This window comes from Haemorhous mexicanus, chromosome 24, assembly GCF_027477595.1.
Source record: "Haemorhous mexicanus isolate bHaeMex1 chromosome 24, bHaeMex1.pri, whole genome shotgun sequence".
Taxonomy (NCBI): Eukaryota; Metazoa; Chordata; class Aves; order Passeriformes; family Fringillidae; genus Haemorhous; species Haemorhous mexicanus.
Window position 1 is genome coordinate 7,673,380 of NC_082364.1, and position 16,128 is coordinate 7,689,507.

General features: G+C 52.0%; 4 protein-coding genes across 4 annotated transcripts; 2 read left to right on the plus strand and 2 right to left on the minus strand.

Annotated features, from left to right (window-relative positions):
- Nucleotides 1–2: 2 nt before the first annotated feature.
- On the plus strand, nt 3–6,727 carry SLC37A4 (solute carrier family 37 member 4). Its single transcript, XM_059867123.1, has 8 exons — nt 3–239; nt 328–560; nt 1,862–2,105; nt 3,355–3,513; nt 3,831–3,916; nt 4,504–4,617; nt 6,013–6,151; nt 6,437–6,727. Exons 1-8 carry the CDS (start codon nt 92–94, stop codon nt 6,601–6,603), a joined length of 1,290 nt encoding a protein of 429 aa, XP_059723106.1. The 5' UTR covers nt 3–91; the 3' UTR covers nt 6,604–6,727.
- Nucleotides 6,728–8,005: 1,278 nt separating this feature from the next.
- On the minus strand, nt 8,006–9,775 carry TRAPPC4 (trafficking protein particle complex subunit 4). Its single transcript, XM_059867125.1, has 5 exons — nt 9,601–9,775; nt 9,310–9,484; nt 9,130–9,233; nt 8,910–9,036; nt 8,006–8,483 (listed from the first exon to the last, which is right to left on the minus strand). The coding sequence occupies exons 1-5, from the start codon at nt 9,773–9,775 to the stop codon at nt 8,405–8,407; spliced, it is 660 nt and encodes a 219-aa protein (XP_059723108.1). The 3' UTR covers nt 8,006–8,404.
- Nucleotides 9,776–9,804: 29 nt separating this feature from the next.
- On the plus strand, nt 9,805–11,678 carry RPS25 (ribosomal protein S25). Its single transcript, XM_059867126.1, has 5 exons — nt 9,805–9,913; nt 10,072–10,167; nt 10,549–10,732; nt 11,117–11,215; nt 11,613–11,678. The coding sequence occupies exons 1-4, from the start codon at nt 9,911–9,913 to the stop codon at nt 11,209–11,211; spliced, it is 378 nt and encodes a 125-aa protein (XP_059723109.1). The 5' UTR covers nt 9,805–9,910; the 3' UTR covers nt 11,212–11,215; nt 11,613–11,678.
- Nucleotides 11,679–11,989: 311 nt separating this feature from the next.
- CENATAC (centrosomal AT-AC splicing factor) lies at nt 11,990–15,102 on the minus strand. The gene is made up of 9 exons (XM_059867124.1): nt 14,787–15,102; nt 14,519–14,684; nt 14,386–14,448; nt 14,161–14,225; nt 13,923–14,028; nt 13,548–13,578; nt 13,119–13,199; nt 12,763–12,895; nt 11,990–12,311 (listed from the first exon to the last, which is right to left on the minus strand). Exons 1-9 carry the CDS (start codon nt 15,083–15,085, stop codon nt 12,266–12,268), a joined length of 990 nt encoding a protein of 329 aa, XP_059723107.1. The 5' UTR covers nt 15,086–15,102; the 3' UTR covers nt 11,990–12,265.
- Between the last annotated feature and the right edge of the window lie 1,026 nt (nt 15,103–16,128).

The window sequence follows — 16,128 nt, forward strand, 5'->3', positions numbered from 1 at the left end:
GGGCGGGGCGGCGGGGCCGTGTCCGTGTGTCCGCCCGTCCGTCCGTCCGTCCGTGCGGGGTGCTCCGGAGCGGGGCAGCGCCGCGGGAGCGATGGCGGCCGGCGGGTACGGCCGGTACCGGGCTGTGATCTTCGCGGCCATGTTCGTGGGCTACACGCTCTATTACTTCAACCGCAAAACCTTCTCGTTCGTCATGCCCGCCGTCATGGCCGAGGTGCCGCTGGGGAAGGACGACCTGGGTGAGTGTGGGTCCGGGCCCCTCGGCCCCGCCGGCCTAGCGGTGGCCGTTCCGCGGGCTGAGGCGCCCCTGGGCTCTGCCCGCCGCAGGTCTCATCACCAGCAGCCAGTCGGCAGCCTACGCCATCAGCAAGTTCATCAGCGGCGTCCTTTCGGACCAGATGAGCGCCCGCTGGCTCTTCTCCTCCGGCCTCCTCATGGTGGGCTTGGTCAACGTGGTCTTCTCCTGGAGCTCCACCGTCATGGCCTTCGCCGGGCTCTGGTTCCTCAACGGCCTGGCCCAGGGGCTGGGCTGGCCGCCCTGCGGCAAGGTCCTGCGCAAGGTGGGTGCTGAGAACGGTGGGGGAACTTGCCACTGCTCTCTTGACCTGCCCTGGCATCAGGGCTGCGCAGACCATGCTTGCCCACAATCCAGAGGGACTTGCAGGTTTTCTCACTCCCTTCCAGCCAAGGAGGTCTGGAGCACTCTCTGCATTCTGCTGCCTGTGGAACAAGTTTCTGTGCACGGGGTTCTGCTTATTCTAGCAAAGATTCACTCTGTAGCCCTTGCCCCTATGCGCCCTGAGTGTAGCTCAGTTTGGTAACATCTCCTGGTAGCAGAGTTCTGCCCCGTTGAGGCAGCCTTTGTTGAAATTAAGTATTTTAGGCGTGGACACCCAGGACTGCTTGTCTCTGCTGCTGCAAGTCAGGGTTTGCTGTGGGTCAGTGGGCAGTGAGCACAGTTCCATCTGCTGTCTTGGGCAACTTGGGAATTCCAAATCACAGGTGGTTCAGGTAGAAAACTGGCTAAGATGGAGGAATGGTGTGAGATGAGTCTCTAAGCTGTATGTACTTGGGGTTTGTGAGAATCTGAAAGGATCAGATTGATTTCTTCCAAGGACAGAAGGAAAGGAATTTGGTTAGCTTTATGCTGGTCCCTCACGGAAAATGTAAGATCCAGGAATGAATGTACTGCATGTACTTGTGAGGCAGGGTGGAGAAAAGATAAACAACTTTGTTGCCCTTCTGTGTGGCTCCTAGCCTCCCCCAACTGATGAGGACAGGCCTGTGCAGGACAGTTGAATGCACGGAAAAGAAGGGCCCAAATAACAGAAATACCAGCCATGGTGTATTCTGAAGATGTTAATGAATGTAGATCTCAAACATTTTCCTGCCGACAAGAGCCACCCAAGTGGTTCTGGCTCTGGGTGCTCCTTGCAGTACAGAGCCCTTCAAGTCTGATACTTAATGCAACAGCGAGTCCTAAAGTTACCCTGTGACTCTCTGCGTATCCATCCAAGTTCCTGAGCCAGCAGACCTCTCCAGGAGGACTTGAAAGTGAGTACACAAAACCATGTGCTCTTAAACTTGCCTCTCCTGCCCCACGTCTCAGTTTCATGTTCGTAAATGGAAATAACTTTGAGCTGGCTCACAGCGTGGACACCTGTCAAGCTCTTATGGCTGATGCTTGAGTAACATTTGGAGTTTCCTGCTTGACTTAAGCAGTGAGGTGTGGGTGTTCCCTCTACCTGCTTTTGGAGTTCTGTGTCTGAATTGCCCCAGCCGCACATCATGGGCTTCAAGGGTGGGTTTTCAGGTGTGCTGTCACTCTCTTACACCTCATGCTGTTTTTCTTGTTGCACAGTGGTTTGAGCCTTCCCAGTTTGGGACTTGGTGGGCAATCCTGTCTACAAGCATGAACTTGGCTGGAGGCCTAGGCCCCATTGTCGCTGCTCTTGTGTCTATGAACTACGATTGGCGCAAGACTTTGTCCTTCTCTGGCTTCACCTGCATGGTTGTCTCTTTTGTTTGCCTTGTCCTGATTAAAAACGAGCCGGCAGATGTTGGGCTGCCCAACATTGAGCAAGGAGCCAAGAAAGGGAAGAAAGGTGAGCACATGGCTTCAATGCAAGCAAGCAGCTGCAGCAGAAGATGCAGTGCCTTCTGTCTGTGTTCTGGTACAGATGTGTCACTCTCAGCATACCGACACCCCCATCCTCCCCAGTTTCTGAAGTTACATTTTGGCAGGCATGTGGTAATGGGTTGGTTTGGGCTGCTTTATTCTGGTAACTGAAGGTACAAATTGCATAAACCAAGCCCCACTGTGGTCTTGTGGGAAGGGGCTGCTGCAGGGATTCCTGACACTGTGGCAGAGCAGGGGAAAAGCCTGCTGTTGGCCCTCTGTTAGTCTTGCTCCTTAGCCTGCCAGCAAACACCTGTGTGCTGCTGAGGTGCTCAGGGCTGGCTCTCCCCATATATGTCATGTCTTCCTGCTACCAGCATCTCTATTTTCTTGGAGCCATGTGGGCTCAGACTGCGAGTTTTGGTGGGGTGGTGGAGAGGGAAAAGCTACAGCAGCAGGGAATGCTTCCTTAGGCCTGACCTCTGCTCCTCTGCTTTGGCAGCCAACAGGCAGCTCTCCCCTCACCCCACCTTAGGCTCTCTTGACCCCTAGCTCACGGTGGACTCTGCTCAGTGTTTCTGTCCCAGCCTAGGACATCTAGTTAGTAAATGTTTGTTCAGACCACTGAGTGTGGCGCTTCTCTGGAAGCAGGACATGTAGATGAGAATTGCAACACAGGTTTTTCAGTAGGATTCAAAAGGCCAGTGGAAACTCAGCCCATGTTCTATGCTGTCCCATACTGCCCATGCTGCCAGACTGGACCTCTTTACATAAGAAAAGAATATTGTTTCCCCAGAGCATTCTCTGGGGAGAGCAAGTTTGTTGGTGTTCCTGGAAGACTGATGCAAAAATCAAGGTAGCATCTGAAAGCATCTTTGAGTCTGTGCAGTGCCTTTCACAGGCACAGCTAAAAAACACTCCCAAAGAATCTAGAGGCAATTTTTCTAACAACCTTTGTGAGGGGTTTACTGGCAACTGCAATACAGAAAATTACTGGCAGTAGTGTTTTGATTATTCTTTTGAAATCTTTGATGAATGTGGAATAAAATGACAGAAGAGATTCTGAAACCACCAGAACAAGGGGGAGGTAGAGCCATTCACTACCATTCAGCAGCTGTGAATACCTCTCTGTGTGGGGATGTCCTCATGCCTTGATCCTGCCTGCAGAACTGTCTGCTGGGCTGCTGGTTGGTGTGCTTTGGGCTGTGGTAACATTCCTCCCGACTTTCCTACAGGTACCTCCAGCGACAACAGCACCTTGACAGAGCTGCTGCTCTCCCCATACCTCTGGGTGCTCTCAACAGGCTACCTGGTCGTTTTTGGAGTGAAAACTTGCTGTACTGATTGGGGACAGCTCTTCCTGATCCAGGAGAGGGGACAGTCCATGCTTGTAGGTGAGATGCAAAGCTGCATTATTAAGCTCTGCAGCTGCAGTCTGGGAGGTGTTGCCCAGAGTTTGCCTGGGTAGAGGCCCTTGCTTAACTACACACAGGTTTTGAAATAACACAGTGATGGAGTTAGTGCATGCACCAAGCACCCCAGAGCCAGAGCGTTCCTGGGATTGGCATGCAGGCATTCCTGAACAGAGATGAGCCAGGTGTTTGTGTCCAGCAGAGCTGCTCACGTACTCTGTGAGGTCCAGCAGTGGGACTGGTCTGGAGCCCACAGCACCAACTCTGATGGGCTGTTCTTTGCTTTGTCTGTGTTCTAGGCAGTTCCTACATGAGTGCCTTGGAAATTGGGGGCCTAGTGGGAAGCATTGCTGCTGGATACCTTTCTGATAGAGCAGTAGCAAAAGTAAGTCATGTGCACCCTCGGGCGTGCTGGGCAGGGAACACAGTGGCAATCTGAGCTGCTTCACTAAGGCACTAAAGCAGGGTGCTGTCCCTGTGAGCACAACAGAGAAACCAGCCCATACTCAGTTCTGCCCTGTGCATGGGCACAGCTGCCAAACACTCCAGAAGGTGCTAGGGAATAGGTATGCTGATGTTAGGGGTTGCAATATGCCTGTCACATTTGAGGTGTTTATTTAATTTGTTTGCTTTACTGTGGTCTCCAGATTTTCGTGTTGAAGGACTGTTTGTTGATAATTGCCTTCTGGCTGGGGGAAAAAACCTCACATTAAAATCCAGTTGTGGGATCTGGAGCCAGATTCAGGGTGGAAGTGGTTGATAATGAAGTATCGTTCATACTAAGAGCGTTTGTTTAGCACAGTTTGACTGTGTGCAGCCCTTAGACCACACTGACAAGGTGTGCCAACAGATGTGCTGTTGATGTGCCATCCGTGTTTCTGACGGGGCTGTGGATGGTGTGGTCACTACAGGTGTAAAAGGAAGGCCTTCCAGTTTCTGACTGTCCACTTTCCTTCCTTCCTTGTGTCCCAGGTAGGGCTGTCCAGCTATGGGAACCCCCGGCACGCGCTCCTGCTCTCCATGATGGCTGGGATGTGTGTGTCCATGTTCCTCTTCCGGATCACAGTCACGGGTGACTCTCCCAAGGTGAGTCACATGCAGCAGCTGGCCATCCGTAGGGGTAGCCCTGGAAGGGGGGGTTTGATGACGGAAAGCATGATTGTTTTCTTCACCATTCCCAAGGGTTTCTTTTCTGTTGCACTCTGGAGAAGTGCTGGCTTGGCCTGGCTTGGGGTGCTCCTGCTGTCCTGTTTGTTGCAGGCAGTCTGACTTCCGGGCTTTGCGTGAGACATGACTTGCATCTGCCCTTATGATTGCTAAAAAAATAAAACTTTTCTCCTTTCATTTTTTTCTTCTTCAGGAAAACCACTTCTGGACTGTAGCCTTGCAACCTCTAGCTGATCTTACAGGCCTAAAAGAACATGAGGTTTCTGCTTGCATTTTTTCTCCCTCTGCCTTTTTCTTCTTTCCCTGGTCTGCCTTACTCCTATCCTGAGAGGTTGGTTAGCACTTCAGAACTTAGAACCAGGGCATTGGGAAGAGATTACTGTAAGTTTGGTAAAAGAAATATTTTCGTATAATAATTTGAGTACACTAACTGACTTTTAAAAGTCTAACTATGTAACTCTGAAGTTTTATAAAGAAGGCTCTGAGGACCTCTGTTCATCAGGTAAAATATAGCCAGCTAAGGGGTCTTGTGGGTGAGATCTGAAAGAATGATTCTGCTCTGGCAGATGCATTCCTATTTAGTTTCTGGCAGGTGTTCTCCTAACTCCTTTCTGTTTCACATCTGGAAAATAAGATGGCACTTACTTCCTCCTGAGCTTTTTGAAATGGTGTTTGCAATTCTAAAAGCATGCTGTAATCTGGAGGTGTTACAATCCTTTGTTGTGCAAACAAGAGACTGACAATTTGGGGCCAGATAGGTTTCTTAGAGCAGAAACTACCACTGAAGTTAAGACTGTTGGGGTTTTTTGTGGTGGTTTTTTTTTTTTTATTTTTGGTTTCTCAGTTTAGTAACATGGAAGTCATCAGAAAGAGGTGTCTCACAAATAAACGTGCTCTGATCAGTCTCGTGCATCTAAACTGAGAAAAGCTTTCGGTTGGTAGCTCCAGGCTTGTTTATGAAAGCAACCTGATTCACAATTCTTTCCTGTGGTTTCATGGGCTCTTTGCCCTCTTCTGTTCAATGTTCTGTTTCTTGCAAATCAGCACAGGCTGTGTTATATGGTGTGGAGGGCAGAACTGTGCGAGGGAGGAGAGCTTGCACTGGCCAGTAAGATGGAGTGGTGGAAATGCAGCTGGGCTTTATGGGTGTGGGGACTCTACAGCTTTGAGCTCTCCTGGCTGCAGGCTGGGGGAGCTGGTGTCAGCCTGAAAGTGTCAAAACTCCCTGGTACCGAGTATAGAATCTGAGAATTATCAACAGTTGCTGACAGTGGTGAGATTTACAGATCCTGTTTCTGATTTTAACTTTGACAGCTGTGGATTCTGACTCTGGGAGCTGTGTTTGGGTTCTCCTCGTATGGGCCGATTGCCCTGTTTGGGGTCATAGCCAATGAAAGTGCCCCTGCCAACTTGTGTGGCACCTCCCACGCCATAGTGGCCCTCATGGCCAATGGTAAGTAATACCCATTTCCAAACAAACAAAACCCATGCACATTCTTGATGAAGCATGGTCTAGCCCCAGGTGCCAAGCTACTACTGGTCATGGGAAGGCACCTAAGGAGAGAGATAATGGAGCTGGAAGCCTCAGGGATGATTTTCTGCTGTGTCCAACAGGTTTTGTGCTGGGCTTTAAGTTCAATCCAGGCCTGAGGAATTGTTATATATTCAAAAGCAGGTGTTGATAGATAACATGGGAACACACAAGTGTTGTTGACATTCTGTTTGTTTTTCATTATAGTTGGGGGTTTCCTGGCTGGACTGCCTTTCAGTACAATTGCCAAGCACTACAGCTGGGCCACAGCCTTCTGGGTAGCTGAAGTCACCTGTATTGCTAGCACAGTGGCTTTCTTCCTCCTGCGAAACATCCGCACCAAGATGGGCCGGATTTCCAGGAAGGCTGACTGAGGATGAGCTGCTTGGTGGAAAGGATGTTCCCACGCTGACGTGAATGATGCTCGTTGTTGTTTAACTGGCCTAGGAGTGAATTTACCTATTGCTGCAACCTAGATAAAAATGTCTCAACTTCTCATCCAGTGTCAGGTGCCAGAGGGCACAAGGTTCCTGCTACTGATCACTTTTTCCCTCAAGATGTGATAATTCACCTAGTTTACATTTGCAATGATTTTACTGTACCTCTTCCTCACAGCACTGTTAGTGAAGCAAGCAGGCTCTGCAGCCCAAGCTTCCCCGCTACACGTGGTCTGAAATGACTGCCTTCAGGTGCACTTACCTCTAGTTTTGTCATTATTGTTTGTCTCAGCCATTAACTGAGACATTAATCAGTTCAGCTTCGCTGGTCAGGGGCCCTGAACCGAGCCTTGCTGCCTGCGTCTGTCCTATCCAGCTGTCCTGAGCACAGCTGTCCAGGTCACTTCAGCACGAGCTCTGCGTGTGCTCTGCCACGTGGCAGCAGCTCATCAGGGAATGGTGAGTGCAGTCCAGCCTCTGACAGCAGCAAGGCTGTAGCTCCGTGTGGGGTTTGTTCTAGGAGTGAGGGAGCGGACAAGGGAGCAGCGGGACAAACTGCAGCAGGGCTCTCTGCAGCATTTAGAAACAGGCACGTTTCCAGGGAATTCATGGCCTCTAGAGCAGCTCCTTCTAAGTGAACTGATCCCACCTGGTGCGTGTCTGTGTGCAGTGTTAATGATTTGCAAGGCAGGCAGCTGCTGCCAAGGCAGCTCGTAGCCAGTGCTCTGCAAATCAGCCAGGAAAACTATCCCAGCAGCAGGAATTGCAACAGCAGCCACCACCAACACACAATTTCTGCAGCTGGGTTTCTTGATAACTCACATTTCTAGCATTGGCTTGTATTTTTTCAGGACAAGGTGTGAAGACTGGGATAGTTTTGGTCAAGAGCTGTGTCTCTCATGGCTGCAGGCAGGGGCTCAGGCTGCCTCTGAGTCAGCCTTAGCAGAGCCACCGACAGCCTTAGCAGTCAGGCCCAGCACCTTGCAGTAAGTACACTCAGGTGTTTAACCAGGAATTTGTTAAATAGTCTTGTTTTTCCCCAAAAGGTTTTACTGTCTCAGGATCCTGAAAGAGGCGCATTCAACTCGTAAAGAACCTGCATGCAGGTACTTTGTTGAGTACCTTGCTTGCAAGAGTAGTTAGCTAGCCTTAATTAAGTAAATGGAAGTGAATTACATTTTGTACTTAATTACATGATCTTCTTCTATATCTGAAATAAAAATGGAGCAGTGTCACAAGGGCCCTGGTTGTCTTATGGAGAGCGGTACAAGCAAAACCACCCAAATTCACGTATCCTCTTGAGGTGCCAATGTCCCCACCAACAGAAAGCAAACAGCCATTTGTCTCATTAGTAAACACTTATTACTTCTATACAGAAACCCTCTGCAAGACCATAAGTTTGAGCTATACAGGAAAAGTACATATGTACATTTATGACAGGAAAGAAAAGCACTGACTGTGGGAAAGCCACAGACCTGCACCTTCTCCTTCAGACAAGTGCAGCGGAGCTGCAACAGCAAAATAAGGCCCTGTGGCCCAATGTAAACAGTGCTAAGGAATCTCTTTAAGGTAAGTTTTGCAACAAAGGGGATAAACTGGTATTTTGGGAGATACTGAAGCGTGTTCTGGGGATGTGCAGTCTCTGCTGTGGAGAGGGGAGCTTTGTGAGAGGCCAGCCTGGGAAGAGAGAGGCCCCACTCTTCAGACAAATGAATCTCTGCAACAGGCAGGGCTTTCTCTATGATCCAGGTCCAAAGGGTCCAGCTTTCTCTGCCACCTCCAGAGCAAGCTTCAAGTTCTGATCAAACAACTCGCACCTGAAATAGTCAGAAAAGCAAAAGGGATGACTTCTACCTACGGAAGTCAATTAACAAAGCTGACAAAGGATCTCCACATCCTTTGGCTCTGCAGCCTTCAAGGAGAAATTCAGGAAATTGTGACACAGCAACATGACTACTGTGGAGGTCTGACTTGGTTGTTCGTTAAGATTAAATGCTTCTTATATAGGCCTCAATATAGGGTAGGACAGCAGGGTTTGTGCCAAAGAAGAGCACCTCCCATTTCCCCAGGAGAGCCAGCACTGGAAAGAGCTCAGGGCTATGTCCTCTCTCTGCAGCAGTGTGCTGTAGCTTCCTTTACCTTCCCTCAGCCAGTTTTGCTACTTAAGGAGTGCATTTGCTACTGTATAGGCAGAAAGCAATGAGGGGTTGCAGTCAGGTTACTAAAAGTGGGCTTTCCCTTACCTTATTGGCATCTCCAGGGAGTAGAAAGGATTCTTCAGAGCGAAGTCTGAGTAAATCTCATAGATTTTGCGGAGAAGAGCGTCTATCCCTGTCTGCCTTGGGTCAGCAAGAACCATGAATTTGATCCCTGGAGCCATAATGCCAGGAGCATGAGGAAGGCCAAGCACAGAGACAGCCCTGACCAAGCAGAGCGGTGCCGGTGCCTAGGGCCCCACGGTACCTGTCAGTGTCTGGAAGCAGTGCAACTTGAAGGTGTCGGTCTCCAGCATCTCGATCCCGGAGCTCCCAACTTCAGGTGACAGCTGTGACCCGATGGCGAACAGCCTGTGGGGACAGGCCCTCAGCGCCCCTCACCACCCGTGCCCCTGCCCCCCCGTCCGCCACGGCCACCCTGACTCACGAGTGGAACATGGAGGCCAGCATAAGCTTCTCGTTGGAGGAGAGCCGGTGGCGGCCAAAGCGGATGGACACCGGGTAGTTGGCGGGGTTACCCAGGAACTCCAGCACGTCCTTCCCGTCCGCCGTGAAGCGACCGTTCACCTCGGCACCGTTGATAGCGAGCACGGCGTGACCCACTGCGGGGACAGCGCGGCGGCCTCAGTCAGTCACTCAGTCAGACAATCCGTCAGTCAGTGCGTCCGTCAGTCCGTCAGTAAGCCCGGCCCCGCCCGGCCCTTCCCACCCGCCGTACCGCGGATGCCGTCCCGCTGCCCGAAGGCGACGACGACGCGCTCGTCGTGGGGGCGCAGGACGAGATCGAGCGGGAAACTGAACGTCTTCTCGGTGTCGGAGCGGGGCGCGTAGTGGTCCAGCTGGTAGATGAGGCCGCCAGCCTTGTTGACCACGTAGACGCTGAAGATCGCCATGGCGCTGCGCCCCGCCGCCCCGCCCCGGCAGCGCCCCCGCCCCGGCAGTGACGCCCCGGCCGCCGGGCCCGCCCCCGCCCCTCGCCGGCCCCTTCCTTTCTCGCCGACATCTTGCGGAGCAGCTGCGGCCGCATCATGGTGAGCGGGCCCGGGCCGGGGGGCGGGCGGCGAGCCGGACCGGGCCGCCCGAGAGGCGCTGGCGGCTCCCTGAGCGCGGCGGGAACCCCTGCGAGGTGCCCGGGGGGCCGACCCCGCGCCTTGCCGCTCACCCCCCTATCCTTCTCACCCCCTCGCAGCCGCCCAAAGACGACAAGAAGAAGAAGGACGCCGGCAAGTCCGCCAAGAAGGACAAGGACCCGGTCAACAAGTCCGGTGGCAAAGCCAAGAAGAAGGTGGGAGCTGGCGGGCTCGGGCGCGGCGGGATCCCGGGCCCGGCACGTGTGCAGCGTGGCCGGGCCCCAGAGCGGCGTGCAGGCGGGGCGGGCATCGTGTTGTTAAAGGAGCCAGCTCTTCGTCCGCCAGCAAGTTGTACATAATAGTGCTAAACCGGAGTAACAGGGGGCTTTAGTCCTCTTATTTTTAGATACTGCAGATATTGTCCGTAGCACGTTCATTTACAGAGGCAATTTTGTGCATCTCAATAGGCCTTTCGTTTGGGATGTGATATGGAAACGTTCGATGTTGCAGTTCTTAGGGCATGGTTTAGTTCCATCTTTTGTTCTTGCTTACAAGACTGCTTAGGGGGTTGTTGTTTTTTCTCTCTTTTCAAGTAGAAGTGGTCCAAGGGAAAAGTGAGAGACAAGTTGAACAACCTTGTCCTGTTTGACAAGGCCACTTACGACAAACTGTGCAAAGAAGTCCCCAACTACAAGCTCATCACACCTGCAGTTGTATCAGAAAGGCTGAAGATTCGAGGTTCCCTGGCTCGGGCTGCCCTCCAGGAGCTCCTCAGCAAAGGTGAGCATTTGGAAATAGAAGAAACCAGAAAGCTGCTTGAATTGGCTGTTTGGTTTTCCTTGCTTGCCCAGCAGCTTTCCTGCAGCATCTAAACTGCCCCATGTGTAAACTGGTTTTGGAGAGCCACTGCCTTAGCTTGCATTTCAGAAGTGCTCCTAAGTATGGGGCAGCAGTTTGTTACATACAGGCATTGCTGTGCTGAGAAAAATGTTGCCAGAAGGACGGGCTGTGATGTAACTGCAGCCAGATGGCAACAAAAGACTTGCATAAGCTGCTACCCCCTATTATTTCCTCTTGTACATTGCCCTGCCTCTCTAGGAGGGACCTCAGCATCCCTGGCATCTGTCAGTACATGCACACTGATGTAATTTTGTTTTTCCATAGGGTTGATCAAACTGGTGTCCAAGCACCGAGCCCAGGTGATTTACACCCGGAACACGAAAGGTGGAGATGCGCCTGCTGCAGGGGAGGACGCGTAGGGAGGTGAGGCTGGGGGCTGAGGAGCTGAGTTGTGCTGTCAGGAGCTAATGCACAGCTGTGCAGTGTGTAATGGACAGCTTCCACATGCCTGTGGTGGGCTCTTCTTCCACAGAGTATTTTGTTCTCATCCTAAGCAACTTCCTGGGGGAACATTACTGGAAACATCAGCTTTCCACAATTAAATTAATTAAATTTCTGATTTTGTCCCCGTGCTCATTGGATGGGGAAAGTATCATTTGTTCCCCTCTCTGTAGGTGGCAGGGCAAATGGGCACTTGTCCTCCCTGCTCCTACATGGCACCATGGCCAAGTGTTCCTGTTGGGATAAAACTGTCAGACTGTTTGGTTTATGCTAGCCTGCTTTTACCTGGTTTTCTGATTGGAGACTTCTTGCTTTGCAGGTTCTTCAGTGACTTCGTCAACAATGTGTCATTCATAGATGCACACAATAAAATTATTGATAATAATTTTTCTTGATTTTTCACAATGTGTATGTTTCATTACTGATGCATTATTTAAAGTGGATTCTGGTAGAGGTTATGGCTGTTGTGCTGTACCAGCCAGTTTTTGTCTTTATTAGTGTTAAAAATGTGTTGCTGAAAGGGAAGTGTGAAACTTCAACATCACCTACAGCAGCCTGTGATGTTAGACAATGGATGAATGTTAAAAGGAAAGAAAGCAATATAAGTTTGAATGAAATTATCAAACACCTGGCATTAGTTGCCTGCAGGGTGGGCCCTGCATTTGAAATGAGTTGCAGTTGGTCTACAAACAAAGAGGCATTTAAAAAAAAAGTTTATTTCTTCAAAAATTTTTCCTTTAGCGGGATGTGCTATGTCAGCATAGGCCACTGGCATCACTTGCTGTACAGAGTAGGCTTTCTGATAGGGAAGATATGGCATCCACAGGAGCCTGTCCTTGCTGGCAGGACCTGACTTCGTGTGGCTTTAGATGTGATGCTCAGATGAACACTCTGACAGGGTAGTCAGCAACAAAACTGCAGTTACCTACAGTCAGCCTTTCCACAGCAGAGTTGAGTGTCTGGTGTTCCTGATCACCTTTGTTTCTTCTTTTTCCCTGATTCAGTTCTAAACTGATGCCTGAAAGAGAGCACAGAAGTCAGACTGCAGTAGCCTTTAGACAGATATAATTAACACTCCTTGAAAAAGTAAGAAAGTGCTGTGTGTAGTGTTCTAGCATGGAAGCTCCCTCAATATTTTTGTTACCTCAGTGAGTGATAGCTCCAACTAGCTGACAGAGTTCTGGCACATTAAAAGGCACCAGTGGGAGAGTATGTGGGTCTGAAAGGTGAGCCAAACAAAACAAGGCAGATGCCTTCATGTGTGCAGCCTTTACAGCCGTGAGCACGCTTCCTCGCAGGCCATGGTGCTGCTCCAGGACAAGAATGATACTCTGCCTGGATTGAGCACTGTATGGCAGGATGTCTAGTTATGCTTGCAGCTACCTCAGAGCCTGCTCCATGAATAGCTTGCATGGACAGAAGCCCCACACTCTGCCCCTGGCATCCATCTGTGCTGCGCTGGAGCTCACCGGGACTGCCACCTCCTGCCATGATTCCACACGCGCCCAAAGGAAGGGAGCCAGCTGTCATTTGTCTGAGAGGTATGGTCGAAGTTGGCACCAACACGTTCCACTGGGAGCTTTTTCAGCTTCTGCTTCTCCTCTGGGAAAAAAAAAAAAAAGAATTTTGAGTGGTTTTGGTTGGAAGGGAGCTTAAGGATCACATTGCTGCAACCCCCTGTAGCATGGATGGGGATACTTTCCCCTAGACCAGGTTACTCAAAAGCCCAAATACTTTGTTCAGCAAAAGTTTTTCAAATTGCTTTTGGTTCTCTAGCATGTTAAACTGACTGTAAGGTTAACTAAAAGATGTGCAAGCTGCTCACTGTGTTTGAGAAATTCCTCATAGGAAGGTCCAATTTGTTTACTTCCATCTTCTTCCTCTGTTAGCCACGGAGGTTTTGCTCCTAGAAGTCACAGGGAATATTTACTTAGCCACTGAAGTTACCCTAAACTGTGACAGAATGAAAGTGTCCCCTCTTCCCCCCATCTGCTGCTTGTGCCACCAGTCAAGTGACCAAGTGCACTCTGGGTGTTCAGAAAAAGAGCTGGCCATGGCAGATCACACCTCAAATCATACGCTCCCTGCAGCAGCAGCAACAGGGTTTACTATGCTGATGTGTTTTCTTCTCTAGTATGTCAAATGTTGTCAAGAGTTGCCACCGCCTGCTTATGCTGCAACTGCTTCAAAACTGCTTGAACATTTGCAAGCCATGAGGTAGCAGGCTGGTGAGTCATGATGCAGGTGCACTTACCTGTGTGGACATTTCCTTTCCCTTCTGTTTCCTGTTAACAGGAACATAAAATGCTTATGAGAATCTTGTGTTTAGGAGTATCTCTGAGCAGAAGAGCATTGTCTTTATTCCCTTCCAGAATCAAGCTCTATTAGAAAAAGGCAGAGGAGAGCTCATCTCTTCTTTAAAAGAGATGTTTTTTTCCCCATGGTTTATTAAAGAATGTTTGCTAAATGAAAGTTAAACCTAGGTAACTGAACCTGGGCTAGCTGCTCGCCCAAATCCACAAAGTGTTTCTTTTTGTGATGGAGACCACCCCTTGTTCTGCTTTGTGACATGTGCTGTAGGTGACTTGCAGTTAATTCGAAGTCACATTCGCTAGCCAGTCATCCCTACCTGGTAGCCAATGAAGGTCAGAACCTTGCCCGATTCCAGCCAGGCTGAATCAGGTCCTATCTGCATTCCGCTCGGGCCAGGCTCTTCTGCACCACAAGGGCTGTCCCTGAAATAAGAGGCCAGCACTTACTGTAGAGCATACAAAATTTTACAAAAGCTTTGCAAGACCCAGGTAATGACAGTGTTGGGTGCTTTGCGCATGCATGCATCAGTCACTGCTGAAGAAAGTGGTGCTCACCGTTCAGCTCCTGCGGGGAGCCTGTAGGCAGAAGGTTCTGCACAGAGTTCTGGCTCTGGTTGAAGCTGAGTGTAATTCAGGAAAAAGGAACAATATTTCTGGTACTGAGCACAGCCCCCACCCAGCCGCCCCTCGCCCTCCCGAGCGCACCCGGGTGCCAGTGGTGCGCGGTGCAGTGCCCGCTCCCCGCCAGGGTGCAGCCAGGGCAGGATACAGCTCACCGACCTGCAGCGCGGCTTGCACCGTCTCTCGCTGCCGGCGCTCGGCCTCCCGGATGTCAGCCGCCATCTGCGGGGACAGAGCGGTGAGGCGGGGCCAGCGGAGGCCGGGGCCGGTGCGGGGAGGTGACCGAGGGTACCTGAAGGATGCGCTCCTCCTCCCGCCGCTGGTGCTCGGCCAGCGCCTGCTCTAGAGCCTGCGCGAAGCGCTCGTACTCCTCGGCCGGCACCAGGCACCGCTCCCGCAGCGCCGCCTCCGCCCGGTTCTCCCGCCAGAACCGCGCCGTCTCCCGGCAGTGCTCGGGCCTGCGGGGCACCGGGATAGCATCAGCACCGCCCGCACCCGGCCAAGCGCCACAAAAGCCCGGCATACGGCAGCATCAGCCCGCCCCGTTCCTGCCCACGCACCCGGCCAGGTGCCGCAGCAGCCCGGCGTGCAGCAGCGCCAGCCCGCCGCGCCGCCCGTGCCGCCGCACTGCGCGCCCGCAGCACGGGCACCACACGCGCCCATCGTGCTCCGCTGGGTCGTAGCGCCGCAGGGCCGAGGCCACATCGGCCACGGCCGCCGCCGCCTCCCGCGCCGCCGCCGTCGCCTCCTGCAGCTGGGCCAGCGCCTCCCGCAACCGCCGGCGATGCCCCGCGCTGTACCGGTGGCGGCGGCCCGTGAAGGCGCTGCGGCGGCACAGCCCGCAGTAGTGCACGGCCATGGCTCCGGGCCGCGCGGCGCAGGCGCGGGGCGAGCCGTGGCCCCGCCCCTCGCGCTGCCCTGGGCTGGCCCGCGCCGCCCGCCCGCCCGTGCCTCAGACGGGGCCCGGAGCCGGAGAAGGGCCGCGAAGCTGGGGCAGCCTCTGGCCGTGTGTCTTACGAGGAGCGGCTGAGGGAGCTGGCATTGTTTAGCTTGCAGAAAAGGAGGCTCAGGGGTTATCACTCTCTGCAGCTACCTGAAAGGAGGCTGGAGCCACGTGCGGGTCGGTCTCTTCTCCCAAGCAATCAGGAAGCAGACAAGAAGACATAGTCTTAAGGTGTACCAGGGGAGGTTTAGGCTGGACATTAGGAAGAATTTATTCAGAAAAAGGGTGATTAGGTACTGAAATGGGCTGCCCAGGGAGGTGGTGGAGTCCATCCCTAGAGGTGCTCAAGGAAAGACTGGACATGGCACTTAGTGCCACAGTCTAGTTGGCATGGTAGTCTTTGGTCCTAGGTTGGACTCGATCTCAGAGGTCCTTTCCAACCTCATTGTTTCTGTGACTACTACAGTGACTTAGATGATATTAACTACACACCCTGCCCTGTGCAGTGCAAAACAGAGAGAGAGAAAGTTGCAACTGTTACTTGGGCCATAACAGCTGCTGGGCACTGCTGCTGCTGCCTCAGTCATTATCCACGTTAAGCTGCAGGTGTGGTATTGCTGAGCAATGAGACACCGTGCTGAGGGCTCTGTGGTTAGTGTAGCCTATCTTGTCTCATTAGGTTGGTTTCTTTAGAATGGTTTCTTGTCTGGTCTGGTGACCTATCCCTGCTTGTTGGGGGCATCGCCACATGGCATGGTGTCATCTCCTAGACCCAGTGTCCTGATGACTGGGTACTGGCTTAGTTTGTGACATGGATAGATGTTTGCAATACAAACTCATCCTCTTCACCCACTCACCATCACTCTTCTGCACGCACAGAGGGGAGATGGGCGATGGGGATGGAAACAGAGCAGCTACAAACCAAAATCACATCCTTGGCTTAGTACCAGCAGGAATTA

Bases quoted from the DNA above. Each gene is read 5' to 3' on its own strand.
- SLC37A4 (XM_059867123.1), top strand. From the start codon at position 92: ATGGCGGCCGGCGGGTACGGCCGGTACCGGGCTGTGATCTTCGCGGCC. The intron at 4,618-6,012 runs GTGAGTCACATG...TAACTTTGACAG, and splicing joins TCACGGGTGACTCTCCCAAG to CTGTGGATTCTGACTCTGGG. The intron at 6,152-6,436 runs GTAAGTAATACC...TTTTCATTATAG, and splicing joins AGTGGCCCTCATGGCCAATG to TTGGGGGTTTCCTGGCTGGA.
- TRAPPC4 (XM_059867125.1), bottom strand. From the start codon at position 9,775: ATGGCGATCTTCAGCGTCTACGTGGTCAACAAGGCTGGCGGCCTCATC. The intron at 9,485-9,600 runs GTACGGCGGGTG...CTGTCCCCGCAG, and splicing joins GCAGCGGGACGGCATCCGCG to TGGGTCACGCCGTGCTCGCT. The intron at 8,484-8,909 runs GTAAGGGAAAGC...TGACTATTTCAG, and splicing joins TCCCTGGAGATGCCAATAAG to GTGCGAGTTGTTTGATCAGA.
- RPS25 (XM_059867126.1), top strand. The intron at 10,168-10,548 runs GTGGGAGCTGGC...CTTTTCAAGTAG, and splicing joins GTGGCAAAGCCAAGAAGAAG to AAGTGGTCCAAGGGAAAAGT. The intron at 10,733-11,116 runs GTGAGCATTTGG...GTTTTTCCATAG, and splicing joins CCAGGAGCTCCTCAGCAAAG to GGTTGATCAAACTGGTGTCC.
- CENATAC (XM_059867124.1), bottom strand. From the start codon at position 15,085: ATGGCCGTGCACTACTGCGGGCTGTGCCGCCGCAGCGCCTTCACGGGC. The intron at 14,226-14,385 runs GTCGGTGAGCTG...AATTACACTCAG, and splicing joins CGGTGCAAGCCGCGCTGCAG to CTTCAACCAGAGCCAGAACT. The intron at 13,579-13,922 runs GTAGGGATGACT...TCCTGTTAACAG, and splicing joins TGACCTTCATTGGCTACCAG to GAAACAGAAGGGAAAGGAAA.